The sequence below is a fragment of the Mesocricetus auratus genome, unplaced genomic scaffold, assembly GCF_017639785.1.
Source record: "Mesocricetus auratus isolate SY011 unplaced genomic scaffold, BCM_Maur_2.0 Super-Scaffold_4256, whole genome shotgun sequence".
Lineage (NCBI taxonomy): Eukaryota > Metazoa > Chordata > Mammalia > Rodentia > Cricetidae > Mesocricetus > Mesocricetus auratus.
The window spans coordinates 13,675,802-13,695,362 of NW_024429182.1; the positions used below are offsets into that span (position 1 = coordinate 13,675,802).

The 19,561-nt window shown below is 45.8% G+C and overlaps 1 protein-coding gene across 3 annotated transcripts in view; it reads left to right on the forward strand.

The window, feature by feature from the left end:
• Nucleotides 1-19,561, forward strand: part of Cfap43 (cilia and flagella associated protein 43) — a 105,343-nt gene that overhangs the window by 44,761 nt on the left and 41,021 nt on the right. For all 3 annotated transcript variants that reach the window (XM_013117431.3, XM_005063483.4, XM_021230659.2), the window contains exons 10-15: nucleotides 8,309-8,389; nucleotides 10,490-10,638; nucleotides 14,895-14,998; nucleotides 16,482-16,622; nucleotides 17,802-17,974; nucleotides 18,823-18,972. In XM_013117431.3, the coding sequence (XP_012972885.2) occupies nucleotides 8,309-8,389; nucleotides 10,490-10,638; nucleotides 14,895-14,998; nucleotides 16,482-16,622; nucleotides 17,802-17,974; nucleotides 18,823-18,972 (798 nt within the window). The remainder of the gene's footprint in view (nucleotides 1-8,308; nucleotides 8,390-10,489; nucleotides 10,639-14,894; nucleotides 14,999-16,481; nucleotides 16,623-17,801; nucleotides 17,975-18,822; nucleotides 18,973-19,561) is intronic.

Consider the following 19,561-nt stretch of genomic DNA (forward strand, 5'->3'; position numbering starts at 1 on the left):
TCCACAAAACTCTGATAAAAGAACCATAACGATTATCTTAATCTATGGAGATGTGTCACCCTGACATGAATAAGAAGCTTTGGTTTTGTTAGCGTGTCACTTCTTAAGTTGAGCTACATACTTAGTATAATTCTCATCAAAATATCAATAAGTTATTTTGTAAAAATTGATTGTGTGTAAAATTTACATAGCAATGCAAAAAAAATCAATAAACTATTGAAGGAGGCACCAGTGCAATACTGAGAAATAAATACAGTTAGGACTGATTCTAGAATAAGAAGACTGGTGTTTGTGAGAGAGTAAAGTAATAGATAAATGTAATAGAAAACAGAGCCCCCAAATGAAGTCACATGAATATGATCAAGTCATTTTCTTTTGCTACGGACTGTGAGAGCTCAGATGACAAATCACAAAGTTTACCCACTGGGATCACGCATTCTGATGGAAGAGGCCCACACACAGGGTGGGGGGAGTGTTTGTTTCATGAATAGTCACTGCGCTTACCATTAATTCCCTGTGGAGACATAGCACTCCCTTTCAATGGTGGGATTCATCCCCAAAACTCCAGCAATGTATCCATCATTTACTGGGCACATTTTCCCTTACGCATTGGTATATTGGATGGCTCCTCCCCAGCAATGCCTGACTCTGGAATAAATTAATCACAGTCAATACCCTTACTCTCTCAACCAGGTCTTTGTATAAACTTAGAAATCTACTTCCCCTGCAGTTATCTTCCTTGACAGACAGTTGGTCAATGTTAGCATCCAGGCAAAGACACTTCAATTGAGACATTCACAGATGCCCAAGGACAAGAATTATGGCATGTCTAAAGTTGTTGAGCCATAGCTCTCAGAGAGAGAACAGGAGGGTCCTGGATTCTCACTGCCCGCAGATAGGAAAGTGCTGTCCCAAGCTAACCTCACGTTAACCTTAAAGCACGTGTATTCCTCACTTGCCATCTACTAACAGAACATCTGTGTCTGAAAGTCATCACGGTGCACTGCGCCCTCCCTGTCTGGTCACAGTCGTGCTTCTATGGCCTTAGGACCTTATGCTATCATGCCTATAGCTCTGCCTTTATCATTTAACTTAGAAATGTGCTCCTGACCAATGAAAAACTAACTATAAATGCTTATCCTTTGCTTCAAACCTCTGGGGGAAGAGAGTTTTGGGATGAGGAGACTAGAGAGGTAATGGCTGGAGGGAGAAGCTGGCAGAAATTAACAGAAATGTAGAAGACAAAGAAAAACAAGAGAAGAAGAAGAAGAAGAAGAAGAAGAAGAAGAAGAAGAAGAAGAAGAAGAAGAAGAAGAAGAAGAAGAAGAGGAAGAGGAAGAGGAAGAGGAAGAGGAGGAGGAGGAGGAGGAGGAGGAGAGGAAGAACAAGAACAAGAAGAAGGAGAAGGAGAAGGAGAAGGAGAAGGAGAAGGAGAAGAAGAAGAAGAAGAAGAAGAAGAAGAAGAAGAAGAAGAAGAAGAAGAAGAAGAAGAAGAAGAAGAAGAAGAAGAAGAAGAAGAAGAAGAAGAAGAAGAAGAAGAAGAAGAAGAAGAAGAAGAAGAAGAAGAAGAAGAAGAAGAAGAAGAAGAAGAAGAAGAAGAAGAAGAAGAAGAAGAAGAAGAAGAAGAAGAAACATGAGATGAGGACAGGATTCAGGATATGGGAGCAGAAGCAGGACAATAAAGAGCACATGCACAGAAAGAACGTGGTGGTGTAAGAAGATTCTTTTCCACAGCCCTCGGAGTTAGATACTACACTTACTGTGGTATCTCTTTTTGACCCTGAGCAAAAATCTTTGTGGCTGGACCATAAAGTTTTCGATAATTTTTGAGAAAGAGTTTTGCTGAGTTTCCCAGGATGGCCTTGAACTTAAAATACTTATACCTCAACGCCCCCCAAGTTTTCTGGGATTATAGTTAAGGCCAACACTGACATTTGACAAAGTGGCAAAGGCAACTCAGTAAAAATATTACCACCTTTTCAACAAAGATGATGAAACAATTCATTTCTGCTTACAATGACCTCTAATGCACCAGCCATGGTAGACACACACACACACACACACACACACACACACACCACACACACCACACACACACCACACACACACCACACACACACACACACACACACACACACACACACACACACCACACACACACACACACACACACACACCACACACACCACACACACCACACACACACACACACACACACACACACACACACACACCACACACACACACACACACACACACACACACACACACACCACACACACACACACACACACACACACACACACACACACACACACACACACACATACACACACACCACACACACACACACACACACACACACACACACACACACACACACACACACACACACACACACCACACACACACACACACACACACACACACACACACACACACATACACACACACACACACACACACACACACACACACACACCACACACACACACACACTCACACACACACACTCACACACTCACACACCACACACGTCATTTTAAATATTTTGAACCCAGATGCAAATTCTTATATTTTCCAAAAGAATCAAAATCAACAACTGTAGACAAATGTAAAGGCTAAATTATAAAATGATGAAAAATCTGAGTTACCTTGGGCTTGATGGTAAATGCTTTAGCTACAATTACAGTCTACGGACGGAAAAATTGGGAGGCAGCCCTTGACCAGATCATCCGCTCTGCGAAAGACCTCCAGAGTAGAAAGCCCTAGGCACAGCCTCTGTTGAGGGATGGGAAACACAGCTGACAAAGGACCAGGGTCTCAGATCTGCAGAGATCATTTGGGATTCAGCAGTGAGAGTGCACACTTGTGCAGAAAACTGGGAATCAGTGTGGCAGTTCCTCAGAAAACTGGGAATCAATCCACCCCAAGCCCCAGCTATACCACTCTTGGGCATCTTTTACCCTAAGGAAAATTGCTCAACCATGTTCATAGCAGCATTATTCATAGTAGCCAGAACCTGGAAACAACCTAGATGGCCCTCAACCAAAGAATGGATAAAGAAAATGAGGTACATTTACACAACGGAGTATTATTCAACCACTGAAAACAAGGACACCAGGAAATGTGAAGGCAAATGGATGGAACTAAAAAAAATCCTGAGTGAGATAACCCAGACCCAGAAAGACAAACATGATATGTACTCATAAGTGGATATTAGCTGTAAAATAAAAGATAATTATAATACAATTCACAGACCTTGAAAGGCTAAATAACAAAGAGAGCTCAAAGAGGGATACATGGATCTTCCTGGGAAGGGAAATAGATTTTCTGAGTGACTGGGGGCAGGTGAGGACATGAAGGATAAGATGAGGGGGGACAGAAGGGGAGAGTACTGAAAGAAACAACTGGAAAGGGGAGCCATTTGGGGGTTCGATAGAAATTTAGTGTCAGGGAAACTCCCAGGAATCTACAAGGATGACCCAGCTAAGATTCCTAGCAATAAGGGATATGTAGCCTGAACTGGCCATCTCCTATAACCAGGCAAGACTTCCAGTGGAGGGATTGGGCACCAACCCAGCCACATAACCTTCAACCTGCAATCTGTCCTGGCTACAAGATATGCTAGATTAATGGTGGCACAGAAACTGTGGAAGTGACCAATTACATTTCAGCCTGAAACTCATACCACAAGAGTGAACCTACCCCTGACACTGTCTGGCGCACCAGGACCCAGAAGCTGGAAGACCTAGAGACCTAGGATAGAACCAAATATGACTGGCAAAAAAAAATCAATGAACTGACTCCTAATGATATTCTGCTAAACTCATAGATTGTTACCAAGTCCAATTGTCGTCAGATTGGCTTCACCCAGCAACTGATGTGCAGATCCACAGTCAAACATTAGGTGGAGCTCTGGGAATACTGCTGAAGAGACAGAGGAAGGATTGTAGAAGCCAGAGGGCTCAAGGGCATCACAAGAAAACCCACAGAAACAGCCAACAGGGGCTCATGGTGGCTCACATAGTCTGAAACAACTAGGGGGCCTGCAGGGGACTGATCTAGGCCCTCTGCACATATGTTACAGTTGTGTAGCGTGGTCCTCTTGTGGGACTCCTAACAGTGGGAGCAGGGGCTGCCTCTGACTCTTTTGCTGGCTTCTGGGGCCCTGTTGTCTTGCCTAGCCTTACAATGAGGAGAGGTGCTTAGTCTTACTAAACTTGATATGTCATGTTTTGCTGATATCCATGGGAGGCCTGCCATTTTCTGAATAGAAACAGAGGAGGGAGGAAATGGGGGGGAGCAGAGCAGGGTCAGGTGAGGGACTAGGAGGGGAAGCTTAGGTCAGGATATAAAATAAATAGAAGAAAGTAAACAACTTTGCTCAGAAACAGGCAAAAAAAAAAGGGGGGAGTATGCATAGGCTCCACACCCAAGAAGACATATGGATGGATGGAAAGTCAGTGCATGATAAGATGCTAGGAAACTGCGTGCTCAGGCAATGAGACGCTCCCGCCTATCAGAATGTCTAAAATGTAAAATGCTGGCAATGACAGAAGGTTGCTGCAGAGTCGCCGAGGCACACGCTCATTGTGCATGGGTACAGCCAATTTGGAAGATGGTTTGTCTGTTTCTTTCAACACTAGGCAGGTGCCATATGCTCGGGGGCCTATACTTCTTAGTGTGGATCCAAATGAGCTGAAAACATAACGCCGTCCAAAAATAAGCTGCCTGAGAATGTTTATAGCAGCAGTGTTCGTAATGGCCCAGACTTGGAAAGCAGCTGAGGTGCCCATCCGCCAGTGAATGGAGACACTGTGGGGCAGTCGTACAATATGCTGTTGCTCAGTAATAAAAAGAAGTTAAGTTGTCAAGACGCCGAAAGACTTGGACGGGTCATAAATGTACGGTGCTAAGTGAAAGAAGCCAGTGTGGGAAAGCCTATGTGCTGTATGACTCTAACATGATGTTCTGGAAAAAGCTAAGCCATGGAGACAATAAAAACTATCAGTGGCTGTCGGGGCTGTGTGGATAGAGGCAGGAACAGACAGGAGGAGAACTTTTAAGGCAGAGAAACTGTCCTTTCTATGTACAGTGCTGGTGAATGCTTGCCATTACACACTCATCGAAACTCTCAGAATGAGCAACACAAAGGTTGAAGGAACCCTGATGTAAAGTATAGATACCAGCCAGGAACTATCAGTGTACATGAAGGCTGCAGCCCACGCTCCACTCTGATGTAAAGTATAGACACCAGCCAGGAACTATCAGTGTGCATGAAGGCTGCAGCCCACGCTCCACTCTGATGCAAGCTGTTAGCAACAGAGAACTGGGGGGCAGAGGGGGGCCACCAAACTTGCTGCTCAAAACTTCTATAGTCCTAAAAAGAGCTCTAAAACTAAAAGAATTTTAAAAGAACAATATATAGCCGGGCGGTGGTGTGTGTGTGTATGTGCTTGTGTGCATGCATGCGTGAGTGCTTGTGTGCATGCATGTGTGTGTGCAGAGTGTCCTTCTCTTGTAAAGGTGACAGATTCCACTCAGTTCCAGTTAAGAGAGTTGCTGACATGCAAGAATTTTGGTTCTAAAATACCATCATCTGGATATTTGTAAGAAATATCTCAAATTTTGAATGTCAGCAACTAAATTTAAAAAAAAAAACAGGGCTGGCGGTGGTGGCACACGCCTTTAATCCCAGCACTCGGGAGGCAGAGGCAGGTGGATCTCCGTGAGTTCGAGGCCGGGCTGGACCAACAGCCTCCAAAACAATACAGAGAAACCCTGTCTCGTAAAAACCAAAAAAAAAAAAAAAAAAAAAGAACAATATATAATTTCCTGTTTCTATGACTTAATCATTATCATTAGGCAGTGGTTCCATTGAGTTTCCAGAGGATTTTTATTTGAAGTGTGATTGTGGGTGGGGGAAATGTTTATTTTACCTTATTTTTATGTGTGTGGGTGTTTTACCTACATATAAGATTGTGCACACATATGTGTCTGGTCCTTTAAAAGACCAAAAGAGGACATTAGATCCCTTGGAACTGGAATTATAGAGGGTTGTAAACTGTCATGTGGGTGTTGGGAACCAAGCTTCAGTCCTCAGGAAGAGCAGCCAGTTCTCTTAACCACTGAGCCACATTTTCTATCTGTTATTTCACTTTTCTTAACCTAGTTGTGCTATTTAAATTGTATAGCTTGTTTGGGCCTGCCTGTGTTCTTATGGCCCTGGACTGACTGAAGACATCCACGGGCCCACCTCGTGTCACGAGGTGCTGGGCAGGCAGACACCGTCATGATGAGCAAATACATGGAGAAGAAATGGGAGAGAGAAGCAGACCAGTTCATGTGTTGTGGAAAGAGACGGAACTGAAGCCGCAAAGGCTTTAAGGAACAGGCTGATGCAGGTAGCCTGCTCGCCTCCTGGGACCATTGTGACATCTGGGCCAGGCTGCTGCTGAAGGCCACATCTGGATCCATGGCCCTATGGCATCCAAGGTCTGTGTTACTATCTGTGTCATAGAAGCCATGCATGTTGAAATCCAAGGGCCATGCTGAGCCGGCATCTCCCTTCCCTGGCCCTGGAGAGCTGGCCCTGCCCCTCCAGAGATGTGGCCCCACACTGGAGAAGGCCTCGCCCCTTACCATGGGCATGGGAGAGTTGACCCCCGTGCCATGGGTGTAGAAGAACTGGCTTTGCCCCTCACCTGAGGGGAGTGGTCCCAGCAGCCCAGACTGGCCAAATCAGCTACCACCCAGACCCACACCCAGAGCTCTGAGTTGGCCCACCTCGACATCTACCCAATCTATGACCTGCTTGATTGAGTTCATGAAGGGACAAGTCCTGTAGGGCTACAGCCAAAGGATCTCCACAATATGGGGCAACAGCAGGATACATGAGAGAAGTCTCGGTAAGGGAACAGTATTGTACAAGAAGTCAGAGGCCTTGACCCCACCAGCAACTCATTGAGATGAACACTGCAAGTAAGACTTAGTGAACCTAAGGGTGTGTTGCATGGAACAGCGCCCAGTGCCACCGAGACAAAGAGGTTTGGAGAGGTCGGAAAGACAGAGGAGGAGGGAACTGGGTTTTGTAGTTGCTGTTGTTTGTTTGCTTGGTTTGGTCTTAACTAATATTAAAAAAAGATGAATTTTCTTTTGGGGGAATGCTACAGGATGAGAGGCTGATATGGAGAGACTAAGAAATGAGCAAGATTGGGGTACATGATGCGAAATTCCTAAAAACTCAATAAAAATTATGTTAAAAAGGATAGCTTGTTTTATTTCTTTCATTTTTATTATGTATTTTGTGTGTGTGTATGTGTGTGTGTGTGTATGTGTGCACACGCATGCACGCGTGCACATGTATGCCCTCACATGAGGGGGTCAGAGGACAATTTGTGGGAGTTGGTTTTCTCCATCCACAATGTGGGTCCCTGGATCAAATTCAGGTCATCAGGCTTCATAGAAAGTGTCTTTACCCACTGAATTTATCTTTACTCTGTAGGCCTGGCTTGTGGAGAACTCGTTATATAGACTAGGCTGGCCTCAAACTCACAGAGCTTGACCTCCTTTTGCCTCCCAAGTGCTGAAGATAATTGTTTTAAAACCACGAAAGGAACCCAAGTACGACAGTTTGTGCCTGTAATCCTAGCATGGGGGAAGGAGGCAGGGGGATGTAGGTGGAGTTTTTCGTCCCACCGTCCCACTCCCAAATAACCACACAGAGACCTAATGTTAATTATAAATGCTCAGCCAGTAGCTTAGACTTGTTTTCAGCTAGCTCTTCTAACTTAAACTGACATTTACATGAATTTATGTGCTCCCCTGAGGCCTGTTTACCTCATGGATGCACTTCCCATCCTGCCGGCTCTGCCTCCCATGGTGCCTCCTCATGACTCCAGACTGCCCCTCTCCTCCAGCGTTCTCTTAGTTTGGCTGTTGCACCTAACCTTATCCTGTCTCGCTATAGGCCAACCAGCTTCCTTACCAAATGAATCACAGTGGCATATAGTCACACAGTGTAAACGGGGATTGGGAGTTCAAACCTTGCCTGAGTTATTTATGAAACCTTGTTTCACGGAGACTGAGAAAGGGGGAAGAGAGAGAACAAAACAGGATAAAGAAAGGGAAATAGTTAATATTGCTTCAGAAAATAAGAATTCAATTGAATTTATAAATTATTAATAACCTACACAAACAGTGAAGCTTTCAGCTGACCCCCCAGGTTAGCACACTGGGTGATTAACATGTGCTCCCATAGGAGAGTCTAATGGTCCATTCAGGGTTACCTTTCTTTCTCTTACAGACGCTCACAAATACAGGGGAAGTTGCTATTTTGTGGATAGAGGACTGCACTTTTGTCAGCAGGATTTTGCTGGGAACTCCAGTAAGTGTACCTGATAAAGTCAGTTTAAAATACTTATTCTAACCCCACTCACATTTCTATTTCACATGTCAGTGGTCTGTGGAAATCCTCGATACTACATTGTTTCAGCCACACAGAGTTGAAACCCTGATATAATCATACCCACCTGGCACAATGCCAGCCTCACAGCACAGTATTGGGGAAGGGAACCATCCTGTAGGAGGAGGATGAAGACACAGCAGAAGTTCCCCTCTCTGAAGGTCTGGAGGAGTGTCTTCTAAGGGAGTAATCCCTGTGAAATCAACATAAGCTCAGCCCTGAAAATGGGTCACATTCATCCTACTAAGCCCTAGGAATTATGGGAGATGATTTCTCAGTGGATATTCAAGGCTTTTATAGAAGGAGGACATCTAGATGCCAGCTGGCATTCACCCATGACACATTCCTCAACATGCCATCACTTCTGCACAATTCACAGTACATTCTGCATAAAATAATGTAAAAATATAAGGACCTAATTAATAATAGTAGTGCTAGATGTTTCCCATTGCATCTTAGAAGGGGGGAGAAGTCCAGTCTCCAAAATGTCAATTATAAAAGATGTTGATCAATTACGTAAGACACGATACTACATATTGTGCCATATGTTACAAGTTGCAAAAAAAAAGTATGATACCTTCCCTCCCAGAAAGGTAGCAATAAAAAGTCTTTTCTACAAAGCCACAAAATATAGAATACTGCATAATCTGTGTGCCAAAAGCTTATATGTATCAATTTCTATGAGAACTTCTAGAACTAAAGAGACTTCCACATCCATGTCTGCAGACGAGAAGCGAGTGTATAACAACCCCCCCAGGAGGCTGTGTAACCAGGATTCACCCTGATCCTCTTGGACAAGACGGAATACAGCCACCATCAGAAGGCCTTGGCCAGCCTTCACTGAACTCCAAGCCAGGCCTGATACATGGCCATAGGCCAGCCTTTGCTTGGGAGCCATGGGTCTTTTTTTATGGTAGATTCCACTGCACTTCAGAGAAAGGATCATTGGACAGACCCAGTGATGCTGTTTCCCTGTGAACACTTCAGGTTGTGGTTATCAAGAAGCCCAACCCAGCACCACCATGGCTAGATGCCGGTACTGAGGAAGCTTCCCTTGTCACCTGTGAGAGGACATGAGTCCCTTGGTTATTGCTATTTAGAGTCACTCACTTTAGCTCTAGAATAGAGGAGAATTTCAGTTGATAATTTGAGGGGCATTACACATGCACGCACGCGCGCGCGCACGCGCACACACACACATACACACACACTACAGAGGTCCTGTAAAGGCTTTCCATTAATATGTAGTAACAAAAACCCACTGAAGGGAGCCAGGTACAGGCACATGCTGGGAGAAGGGAGGAAGGCACGGTGACTGAAATGCCTGCTGTGCGGGCATAAGGACCAGGATCTCCAACACCTATGTAACTACTGTGCAGGTGTGATGGCCACCTGTGCTCCCAGTGTAGGGGAGGCAGAAACGCGCCTCTGGAGAGCAAGCTGGCTGTCTGGATTAGCTGGGCCAGCAAGCCCTGGGTTCAAGCCTTGGTATATAAGGTGGAGAGTGTAAAGGAAGATACCTGACGGTCACCTTTGGCCTATTAAAAAAATTAAAGGCCCACTTGGTTAAAAGAATGCCCTGTTCTGAGAGTCAGAGCCCTGAGTGCTCATCTGGACACTGTCACCAGCCCAGTCTTACTTGTCATTGTCCTTACATCGACAGATAAATCTCCATCTGCATCCATGTTCCCCTGTGACACTACAGCTTAGTTCTCTTTAATACCTCTCTAGATTCTGTCATTCTAGTTTAGCATAAAATACCACATAGATACTCCTGTAGCTGCTTATGCAATTGGTCCGGTTCAGGAATGTTGCCTTTCTGAAAAGAAATATGTACCACAACAACCTTGCAGGCTTCTCAAAAATTCTAAGCATTTGAGGTGGGGTGGGGGTTGGGCAGAGGATGAAACAGCCGACCCGGAGCATGCTAAATGCAAGCCTGACAAAGCCCAGCTGCATGGGCAGCCCAGTAGGTTTCTTGTATGTGTAGCAAGGTCATTCTCTGGGGTTTATGTTAAACAGGCGACAACTCTAGCATGCTGCCCTTCCTCCTCGTCGGCTGTCGTGGGGACAGTGGATGGCTACCTACACTTCCTGGACATCCATAACGTGGAGTCCCCTCGGGTGATTAGCAAGTCCTTCCTGTCCGAGTCACCAGTGAAGATCCTGGTGTAAGTATCTCCTACTCTGGCCACACCATCATCAAGTCTGTCGATAGGGGGCTCCAGAGAAGCAGCCTCGGGTTTTCAGTTTTGCAGTTTTAATTGTTTTGAACACTCACTCGGTTCAGCATTCAAAAAGTACAAAGGAGCCTACAGGAGAAAGTCTCTCATGCACAGGTCCCTCCTGGAAGCAGCCTATTACCTGTTTGCAATGTCACTTTTCAAAGACATTTTTATTCACAAATAAACAAAAAGACCTGTTCACTTACATGGTCTTCAAATAATGAGAGGCTGCCGTGTGCTCTTGTGTGAGGCTGGAGGGCAAGCTCTTTGTGTGAGGTGGTGAACGTGTGCCAGGCGTTTCCTCAGATGCCAGCCGCCTTGTTTGGGGGGAGGGGACTCTCACTGGTCTGGAACTCACTGATTAGGCTAGAGATCTCGTCTCCGCCTCTCTAGCCCTGAGGTCATGTACAGAGGCCACTGTGGTTTTTTCCAGGCAGGTTCTGGGGCTTAGACTCTGGTCCCCATGCTTGAGGGACAAGCACTTTATCAACTGAGCGGTCTCCCATGCAGGCCCTGTGCAGGCTGCCAGTCTCTGTGAGTTCATATGAGTGTCAGGACCGCTGTGTTCAGAAGGCCTTGTTTCCTGGTATTCCCCCACCCTCTCAGGCTTTGACAATCCTTTCCACCTCCTCTTCCACAGGGCTCCGTGAGCCCTAAGGGGAGGGGCTTTATGGAGACATCCCAGTTAGGACATCCCGAGGTCTCTCACTCTCTGCACACTGTCAAGTTGTGGGTCTCTGTGTCTGTTCCCATCTGCTTCAGGAGGAAGCTTCCTGATGGTGACGTAGCAAGGCACTGATCTCTGAGTACAGCAGAGTGTCATTAGGAGAACGTACCCATAAAATGTGTTAGGGTTTCCCTCGGGTCTCTGACTTACCTTGTTTCAAGTTTTTGGCCAGGGATGGATTCCATCTCATGGATGGGTATTGTGTGGGAATCAGGGTTCATTAGTCTCAGTACAGGTTAAGGGAAGTTTATTCAGGGAGGTTACACTCATTCAAGAGGGACGGTGACCGCCACAGGTTCCAGCTCCAAGGATCCACCCAGGCTGTTGTCTGTGATCCGACCTGAAGCAAGAGAGAGCGCTGGGGTCCGGGACCCCAGATCTAGCCCTGCCCTTTGTCACATCCACACCTGTAAGCACCCCAAACGGGTGTGGTCAGTACTACAGGCGTGGGTGGGCGGATACCTCACTACAGGCGTGGGTGGGCGGATACCTCACTACAGGTGTGGGTGGGCGGATACCTCACTACAGGCGTGGGCGGACGGATACCTCACCACAGGTGTGGGCGGATACCTCACCACAGGTGTGGGTGGGCGGATACCTCACCACAGGTGTGGGTGGGCGGATACCTCACCACAGGTGTGGGCGGATACCTCACCACAGGTGTGGGCGGATACCTCACCACAGGTGTGGGTGGGCGGATACCTCACCACAGGTGTGGGTGGGCGGATACCTCACCACAGGTGTGGGCGGATACCTCACCACAGGTGTGGGCGGACGGATACCTCACCACAGGTGTGGGCGGACGGATACCTCACCACAGGTGTGGGCGGACGGATACCTCACCACAGGTGTGGGCGGGCGGATACCTCACCACAGGTGTGGGCAGATACCTCACCACAGGTGTGGGTGGGCGGATACCTCACCACAGGTGTGGGCGGGCGGATACCTCACCACAGGTGTGGGTGGGCGGATACCTCACCACAGGTGTGGGCGGACGGATACCTCACCACAGGTGTGGGCGGGCGGATACCTCACCACAGGTGTGGGCGGGCGGATACCTCACCACAGGTGTGGGCGGATACCTCACCACAGGTGTGGGTGGGCGGATACCTCACCACAGGTGTGGGTGGGCGGATACCTCACCACAGGTGTGGGCGGATACCTCACCACAGGTGTGGGTGGACAGATACCTCACTACAGGCGGGCCTTAAATGCAGCCGCACGCTGGTCAGCTACTGCCTCGAGCTTTTGCCACTGCTGCATGGCACATCTTGAGGGGGTCACCACTGCAGATTTAAGGGTTCGTGGCGGGGTTGGTGGTTACCTTTCAGTGCTGTGAACACTCGCCAATAGGGGTGGCGGCGCTACGTAGGCACGAGCCTGATGTCTCCGTGTTCAAGGTGTCGTATAGGTACCGCCTTCAGCAATAGGGCTTTGCTGTCAGTTTGTGGAGAGCAACAAATAGCCTTGACAATAGTTTGGATTGCTTGGGGGTTCCCATAAGGTCCCTTTGGCCAACAACTTGATTAGATGTAACCCATTCCCAGTACTGGAAGTTTCATTTGGTGACAAGAGATGGCCAGTTGGGGCTCTGTCTCCTACATAATTTGGCCATTTCCTTTAGATTGTCTTCATATATGTATGTATTTTAGGAAGCCTCTACCGTATCAGGTTTTCATATGACCCTCCCCCAAGGGTCCTTAGTTTTAGCAATCCTTCCTCACATTTCTTCCCTCCCTTCCCTTTTCCCTCCCTCTCCCTATTGGATCCTCCTATCCCAATCTCCCCTGTCATCTATCCAGAACTGTCTAGTCTATTTTCCCCTGCTAAGGAGATCCATGCATTGAAGAGGTCTCTCACCTCCATGGTTATGTTTGCTTTCAGTTTTTCTTTTTTAAAAAATCTGTTATAAATGGGATATTTTTCCAAATTTATTTTTCAGCACTCTTTTATTGGTATACATAAAAGTGACTGGATTTTGTGTGAAGATTTTATATTGTTACTTAGTTAGTTAGTTACTTACCTATGGGGAAGGGCCTAGGTCCTGCCCTGGATGAAGTGACAGACTCTGGATATCCCCCCAAGGAGAGCCTTACCCTCCCTGGGGAATGATGTGGGGATTGGGCTGGGAGTGAGGGGTGGGAGTGGGGCTGGTGGAGGGAGAAGGGGGGAACCATGATTGACATTTGAAGCATGCACGTTTCTAATTTAAATAAAAAACATACAGAAATTTTAAAAAAGTGTTACCTAATCAAAGAGTTTTCTGGTAGAATCCATAGGGACCTTCAAGTATAATATCATGTGACTTGCAAATAGGATATTTTGGTTTCTTCATTTCCTATTTGTATCCATTTTATTTCATTCTCTTGTCTTACTGTCCTAATGACTTTTGGTGTTGCATTAAATAGAGTGGAGGGAGTTGGCATCCTTTTTGCTTTCCAAGTATTAGTAGAAATGTTCAACGTTGCCCAAATATTAGAATTTGGAGTATGGGTTTGTCATATGTAGTCTTTATTATTTATACACAGATATGTTCCTTGAGTTCCTTGGATTGTTTTTCTAGAACTTTTGTTATGAAGGGACATTGAACTTCATCAAAGTCCTTTCTGTGTCCATTGAGGTGATTAGGTGATTTCATTGAGTCATTTGTGTGTTGTTTTGCATGTGTTATTTTGCATATGTTGAATATATCTGGCATCTCCAAGATTAAACCGCTTTATTCGTGATGTCTAAACTGCCCATGCTGACCTCTGTGGGCTCCAGCACAGAGGAAGCTGGAGTGACTTCCCTCTTAGTTTCCTGCTCTTCTGTACTATGTCTTCTTGGGAGGCCACTATTTCCCAGACCTCCTCTTCCTCTTATCCTCTGATTCATATTCTATTCTTTTCTACTCGGAGGAACTCATAGGAATGTCTCACTGTGTCCCTCCCCTGTGTTCGTGTGGCAGTTGTAAGGTACCGAAATGTCACACCCATCACTGGTAAATCTCTGCCAGCACATTCTACCAATTTACCTGAGCGTTTTTTGGTTTGCTGGATGTTGGGTTTTTTCTTTTTCTTTGTTTTCTGTGCTGAGGATTGAACCCCAAGCCTCGTGAATGCTAGTCAAGCCCTTTACCACTGAGCGACATCTCCAGCTCTCCTGAGTCTTCTTGATTCTATATTTGTAAGTTACATTTGGGATAGCATTGGCTCAGAGGGGAATGACTACATCAACATGTAGATGTAGATTTTTATAAGGTCAGAGAATATTTTAAAATCACAAGCCCTATTGGTGGGTATGCAACCTAATTGTAGATGGCCTGCCTTGTGTGCGTAAGACCCTCAGTTCCTCCGCAGAACCACAAAACAAAGGAATACATAGGTAAATGCCACTGGCTGTAAGCGTAGCTGCTTTTGAATGTGTTTCTGTGGTCAAGCATCCTGCAAGCTGACGAAACAAGCATGATCTGGACATTTGATTTCTTCTCTCCTAGTTACGACCAGCGAGGACTTTTTCTGTTAGTTGGTACAGTGGAGGGAAACATCTTTGTTCTCGATGCCAAACCCTCAAGATCGTTTCAGATTTTTGGATACACTGGTATGCTACAGCGTATTTGTCTGTTTAAAATTTAGATCACTTTACGACAAAGAATTTAAGCTAAAATTTTTAATTAGAGCAAAAACAATTGTATATGTTATATTTTTCTGAAAAGGAATACTTTAAATAGCAGTTAAATTCCCACATTATATTTAGAGAAATTTGGACTAGTAGAGTTGTCTGATGTAACTGATACTAAAAAGTTTTCTATCAACTACTGAATGAGTTAGTGGATTATCTAAACACTTTGATATTATAAGGAGAGGAAAAGCTGGGAATCCAACAGAGAACCCCCTCACCTCTCACTGAAACTACAAGCAGAGTATGAAGCGGTGAAGAAAACGCAGGGTGTTCCAAGTAGGCAGGGGCCTGCACCAGCCCCTCCCGAAACAGCTCCAGGAAGACAGAATGGGCGAAAGTTCAGACAAGTGTGGTTAGGCCGGCTCAGGAGTCCCCGCATGTTGCTCAGTCAGCAGGTGTTCTGAGAGACAGACAGATGGGTCGCGGAGGGAACGGGTGAGAAAACAGAGTCAGTACATGGTAAGATGATGCCATAAGCTTACAGAGGTTGGCAGCTTGTGCGACAACTGCCAAGAGCAAGGGAAGCAGAAGCATCAAAGGGAACGCAGGGGTTGGAAAGCAGTGATGGGTGGTGTGCTGTCGTAATGGGCTCAGAATCCCAGTGGGACCTGAGACTGAGCCTTGCATCCCAGCGATGCCAGGAAACGAAGGGAGATGATGGAAATAAATAAGAAAAGGTAAGAGAAAGACCGAGTAAGGCCCAGGATGAGGTCATTGCAATGGAATTTTCTGGGATGTTCGCAGTCTTCCTGGTTATGGAAGGTAGAAACCATGTTGCTGAGTGCCTTGCAGGGAGGAAGAAATTGGTTGTACTGTCCAGTGTTGGGTGAGAGGTTAAATATGGCATGGCATAGGTCAGTGAGCAGGATTTCCCAAGGACCAAACCCAGAATCAGGTGCATTTCCACTACATATGACATGATGCCAAGAGTGCCGGTGTGTGAGGCTGCCCAGTGTCAGAGCCCTGGGACTGGCTGGCGTAACTGCTCCAAGAGCCAGGACATGAGCACACAGGGTACAGACGAGACGGACAAAGATGGCACACTCACGAAGGCACTCCTGTTGGGCACAAGCAGGACTAAACCCACCTGTCTGGAAAATGCAATTCAGACTTCTAATCAGAAAAATACCCTTTCAGTCCATCAGAAGTGTCCCATTGTAAAAATCAGTTAATACAATTTGCTACTCGCACTGAGTGAAGAACAGTGTCTCTATTTTGACACGTGAAAACATAACTTGATGTGAGTGTGTGTGTGTGTGTGTGTGTGTGTGTGTGTGTGTGTGTGTGTACAAAATGTTAACAAAAGACCATATCGAGAATTAGGGGAAAGTAGAACCTCTTATATCTTAATTAGAATGACTCAAGATTCTTTAAACTCAAGCGATGACCCATTGACTTTCAGAGACCAGCAAAGACATTCTGCAGATATCCACGGTGTCCCTCCCAGGGTCAGATGTGGTGGAGGTGCTGGTGCTGTACCCACTTCCGGAAACAGGGAGAAGCAGGCTGGAGCACTTCACCCTGCCTACCGTGCTACCACAAGGTGACATAAAACAAGCAGCCCCGCCCCTTCTTCCTGGCCCAGACCAGCTGCTATAGTTATTTCCTAGTTTCTTTTGGTTTGGTATTCTTCTGGCAAAGAGGTGATCAACTGGCTGCCCTCTGCGAGTCTTTAAAAAAAACAATCCCAGCACTTGGGAGGCAGAGGCAGACGGATCTTTGTGAGTTTGAGGCCAGCCTGGTCAATAGAGCAAGTTCTAGGGCAGCCAGGGCTGTTATACAGAGAAACCCTGTCTCAACTCCCCCAAAACAAACAATCAAAAACCGAATACCAGTGGGGGCAGTCACTAGGCAGTGTGAAACGTGGACTTTCCTCCATGCCTCGGAACTCAGGAGTATTCATTTGACTTTTTATTTTTTTAATAAAAGGAGAGAAACAAGCTCAGCTGCATGTCAAGTCATTTTGTGATGACTCTTGTTCTACTGTTTTAAATACTCACAGTTGAATTCAGATGTTTTACAGTATGGCTACCTAAAATTATAAAACCAGCTTACTGTATTAGAAGGCCTGAGGAAACAGATACTTTTTGTCTCAGATGATGAATCTATCTAGCTAGAAATTTTGCAAATATAGAATTACAGAAAATAAGAAAAACGACCTCAAAGTTCTTTTGTGTTTTAACTAAGAATCTAAAAAGTAAAGAAGTCAACTCTTTGGAGGCAGGTCAAGGAAGATCTCTGTGAATTCCAAGACAGCCTTCTCTATATGCAAATTCTAGACCAACCAAAGCACATAGTAAGATGCTGTCTCAAATAAAATGGAAGAGGGAGGGAAGGAAGGAAGGGAGACAGGGAGGGAGGGAGGGCCTGTAATCTCACCATGTAGGAGGCTGAGGCAGGAGGATTGTTGCAAGTTTGAGACCAGTAACACCTTTATCAAAAAAAGTCAAGAAAAAAAAAAGAATCTTGGCATTACCCTGTTTATTTTAACGTTAGCCTTTAAGCTAGTTTATGAAATGAAAAGCTATGAAGTATAGTTTCCTGACTATCAGAGTTAAGTATCTCTGGTTGAGGTAAATTGTGTTAACATTTTTTATCACCAAATAGCCTCTGTCCTATTAATCAACTGTTTACATTTTATTTTGCAATTCATACGTGTGCCTCCTGATTGCCCGAGTGAACTCTCAGGTGCATGTGAGTTCTGCTCTTTTCCTCACTTTAGTTTTTGGTAACTTTTCTGATGAACGAGGAAGACTGAAGGATAAATTCATCCACAAGTTCCTGTATGAGGTGGAGCACACTCTGTCCTCTGCTGTGCTGGGCTTTGAAAGCAACAAGATCTACGGTTTCTGCAGCCAGGTGCCATACATATGTAGCTACCTGCTTCCCGAAAAGGTACGCCAGACTCCAGCGATCCAGACTGATGTCTAATAATTAGATGAGATCCTCTTGGTGCCTCAGCCTACTAATTCAACCAGCAAACGGCTTTATCATAGTAACAGCGTTGCCTTCAGTTAAGAAAAAGAAGAGATGGTTTGTGGTAACAGAAGCTCGAGAGAACTGCTGTAGGAGAAGCAATATTTATGCTAGACTCCGAGGGATGAGTCAGACTTGGACACGGAAAAATAACACGCACACCCTTAGGAAGGAGGGCAGACGCAGGGGGGCTGAATAGGATTGGTGGATCACCCTTCGGAAGGAGGGCATAGGATTGGTGGGATGGAGTTGAGACGGACACTCAGACAAAAGGAAGGTCATGTCTGCGGCGTGGAGAAGAGGATGCATGGGACATGTAGTGAGGACATCAATGACACGTGTTTTGATTTGTGCATGATGGTATATAAGATGATGGCTGACAACAAAGACCCTGAGTGTAGGCTTGGATCCCTAATAGCAGAATTACCTATAAAGAGGCTATTCCTGGACTGGGACATGGATCTGTGCTTAAGATGCTTGTTTGTTATGCACTGAGTGTGACCCCAGCACCAAAATAAATAAATAAATAAATAAATAAATAAATAAATAAATATGCTCCTTGGCTGTCAAACACAGCTTTTATTTGTAGACTCCTAATTAACACACGGTATAAACCCGGGTGCCTAGTCTGTCCCATACAGGCTTATTTCCAAGGTCAGCATTCTGACACTTGAACCTAACCACTCATGTAACGGTACACCTGCAAAATCACAGTTGTCACTAGCCTGACCCTTCTCTACTATGTTGTTCTCTGCTTTGACTGGCAGATTCACGTTGGCATTGGCATCCTTAAGCCATACCAAAAAGTCGAAAGCAAGCAGTACGGGCCTGGAACGATCTATTTGTCTTCGCATGGACTGTGGCTCCTGACAATAGCCAAGTGTGGGTTCTTCTGTATCCGAGACATTTTAAGCCTGGTAAATTTTAAAAGGGGGCGTGTGCGCGCAGGCGGGGGAGGGGGAGGGGGGTGTTAGAGGTAGCTCAGTCGCTAAGAGCATTTGTTGCCCTTGCAAAGGACTCAGGTTCAGTTTCCAACACCCACTCGGTGGCTCTCAACCAGTTCCAAGGGATCCGGCACCCTCTTCTGACTTCCGTGGGCACCACACACATATATGGTACACATACGTACATGCAGACAAAACACTCGTACACATAAAACAAAGATAAATCTTTTAAAAATTATATAAAAAATATTGGGCGGGCCAGAGAGATGGCTCCCGGGTTGTTAAGAGCTCTGTTTACTCTCTCAGAGGACCCGGGTGGTTCCAGCGTGGGCTGAGTGCTTGACAGCTGCCTGAACTGTCTCGGGGGTGTTCTATGCCCTGACATCCACCAGCAGCTGCACTCCTGGGCACATGCCTACACATACCCATAATTAAATAGGACAATCTTTACAGTGTCAGTGTAGGACATGCACGAGGACTTCAGGCAGGAAGCCCTAAGAAGAGGAATCAACATCCTTAGGAAAATTGACCCGATTTCTCTTTCTGTTTTTCTCCACTCATT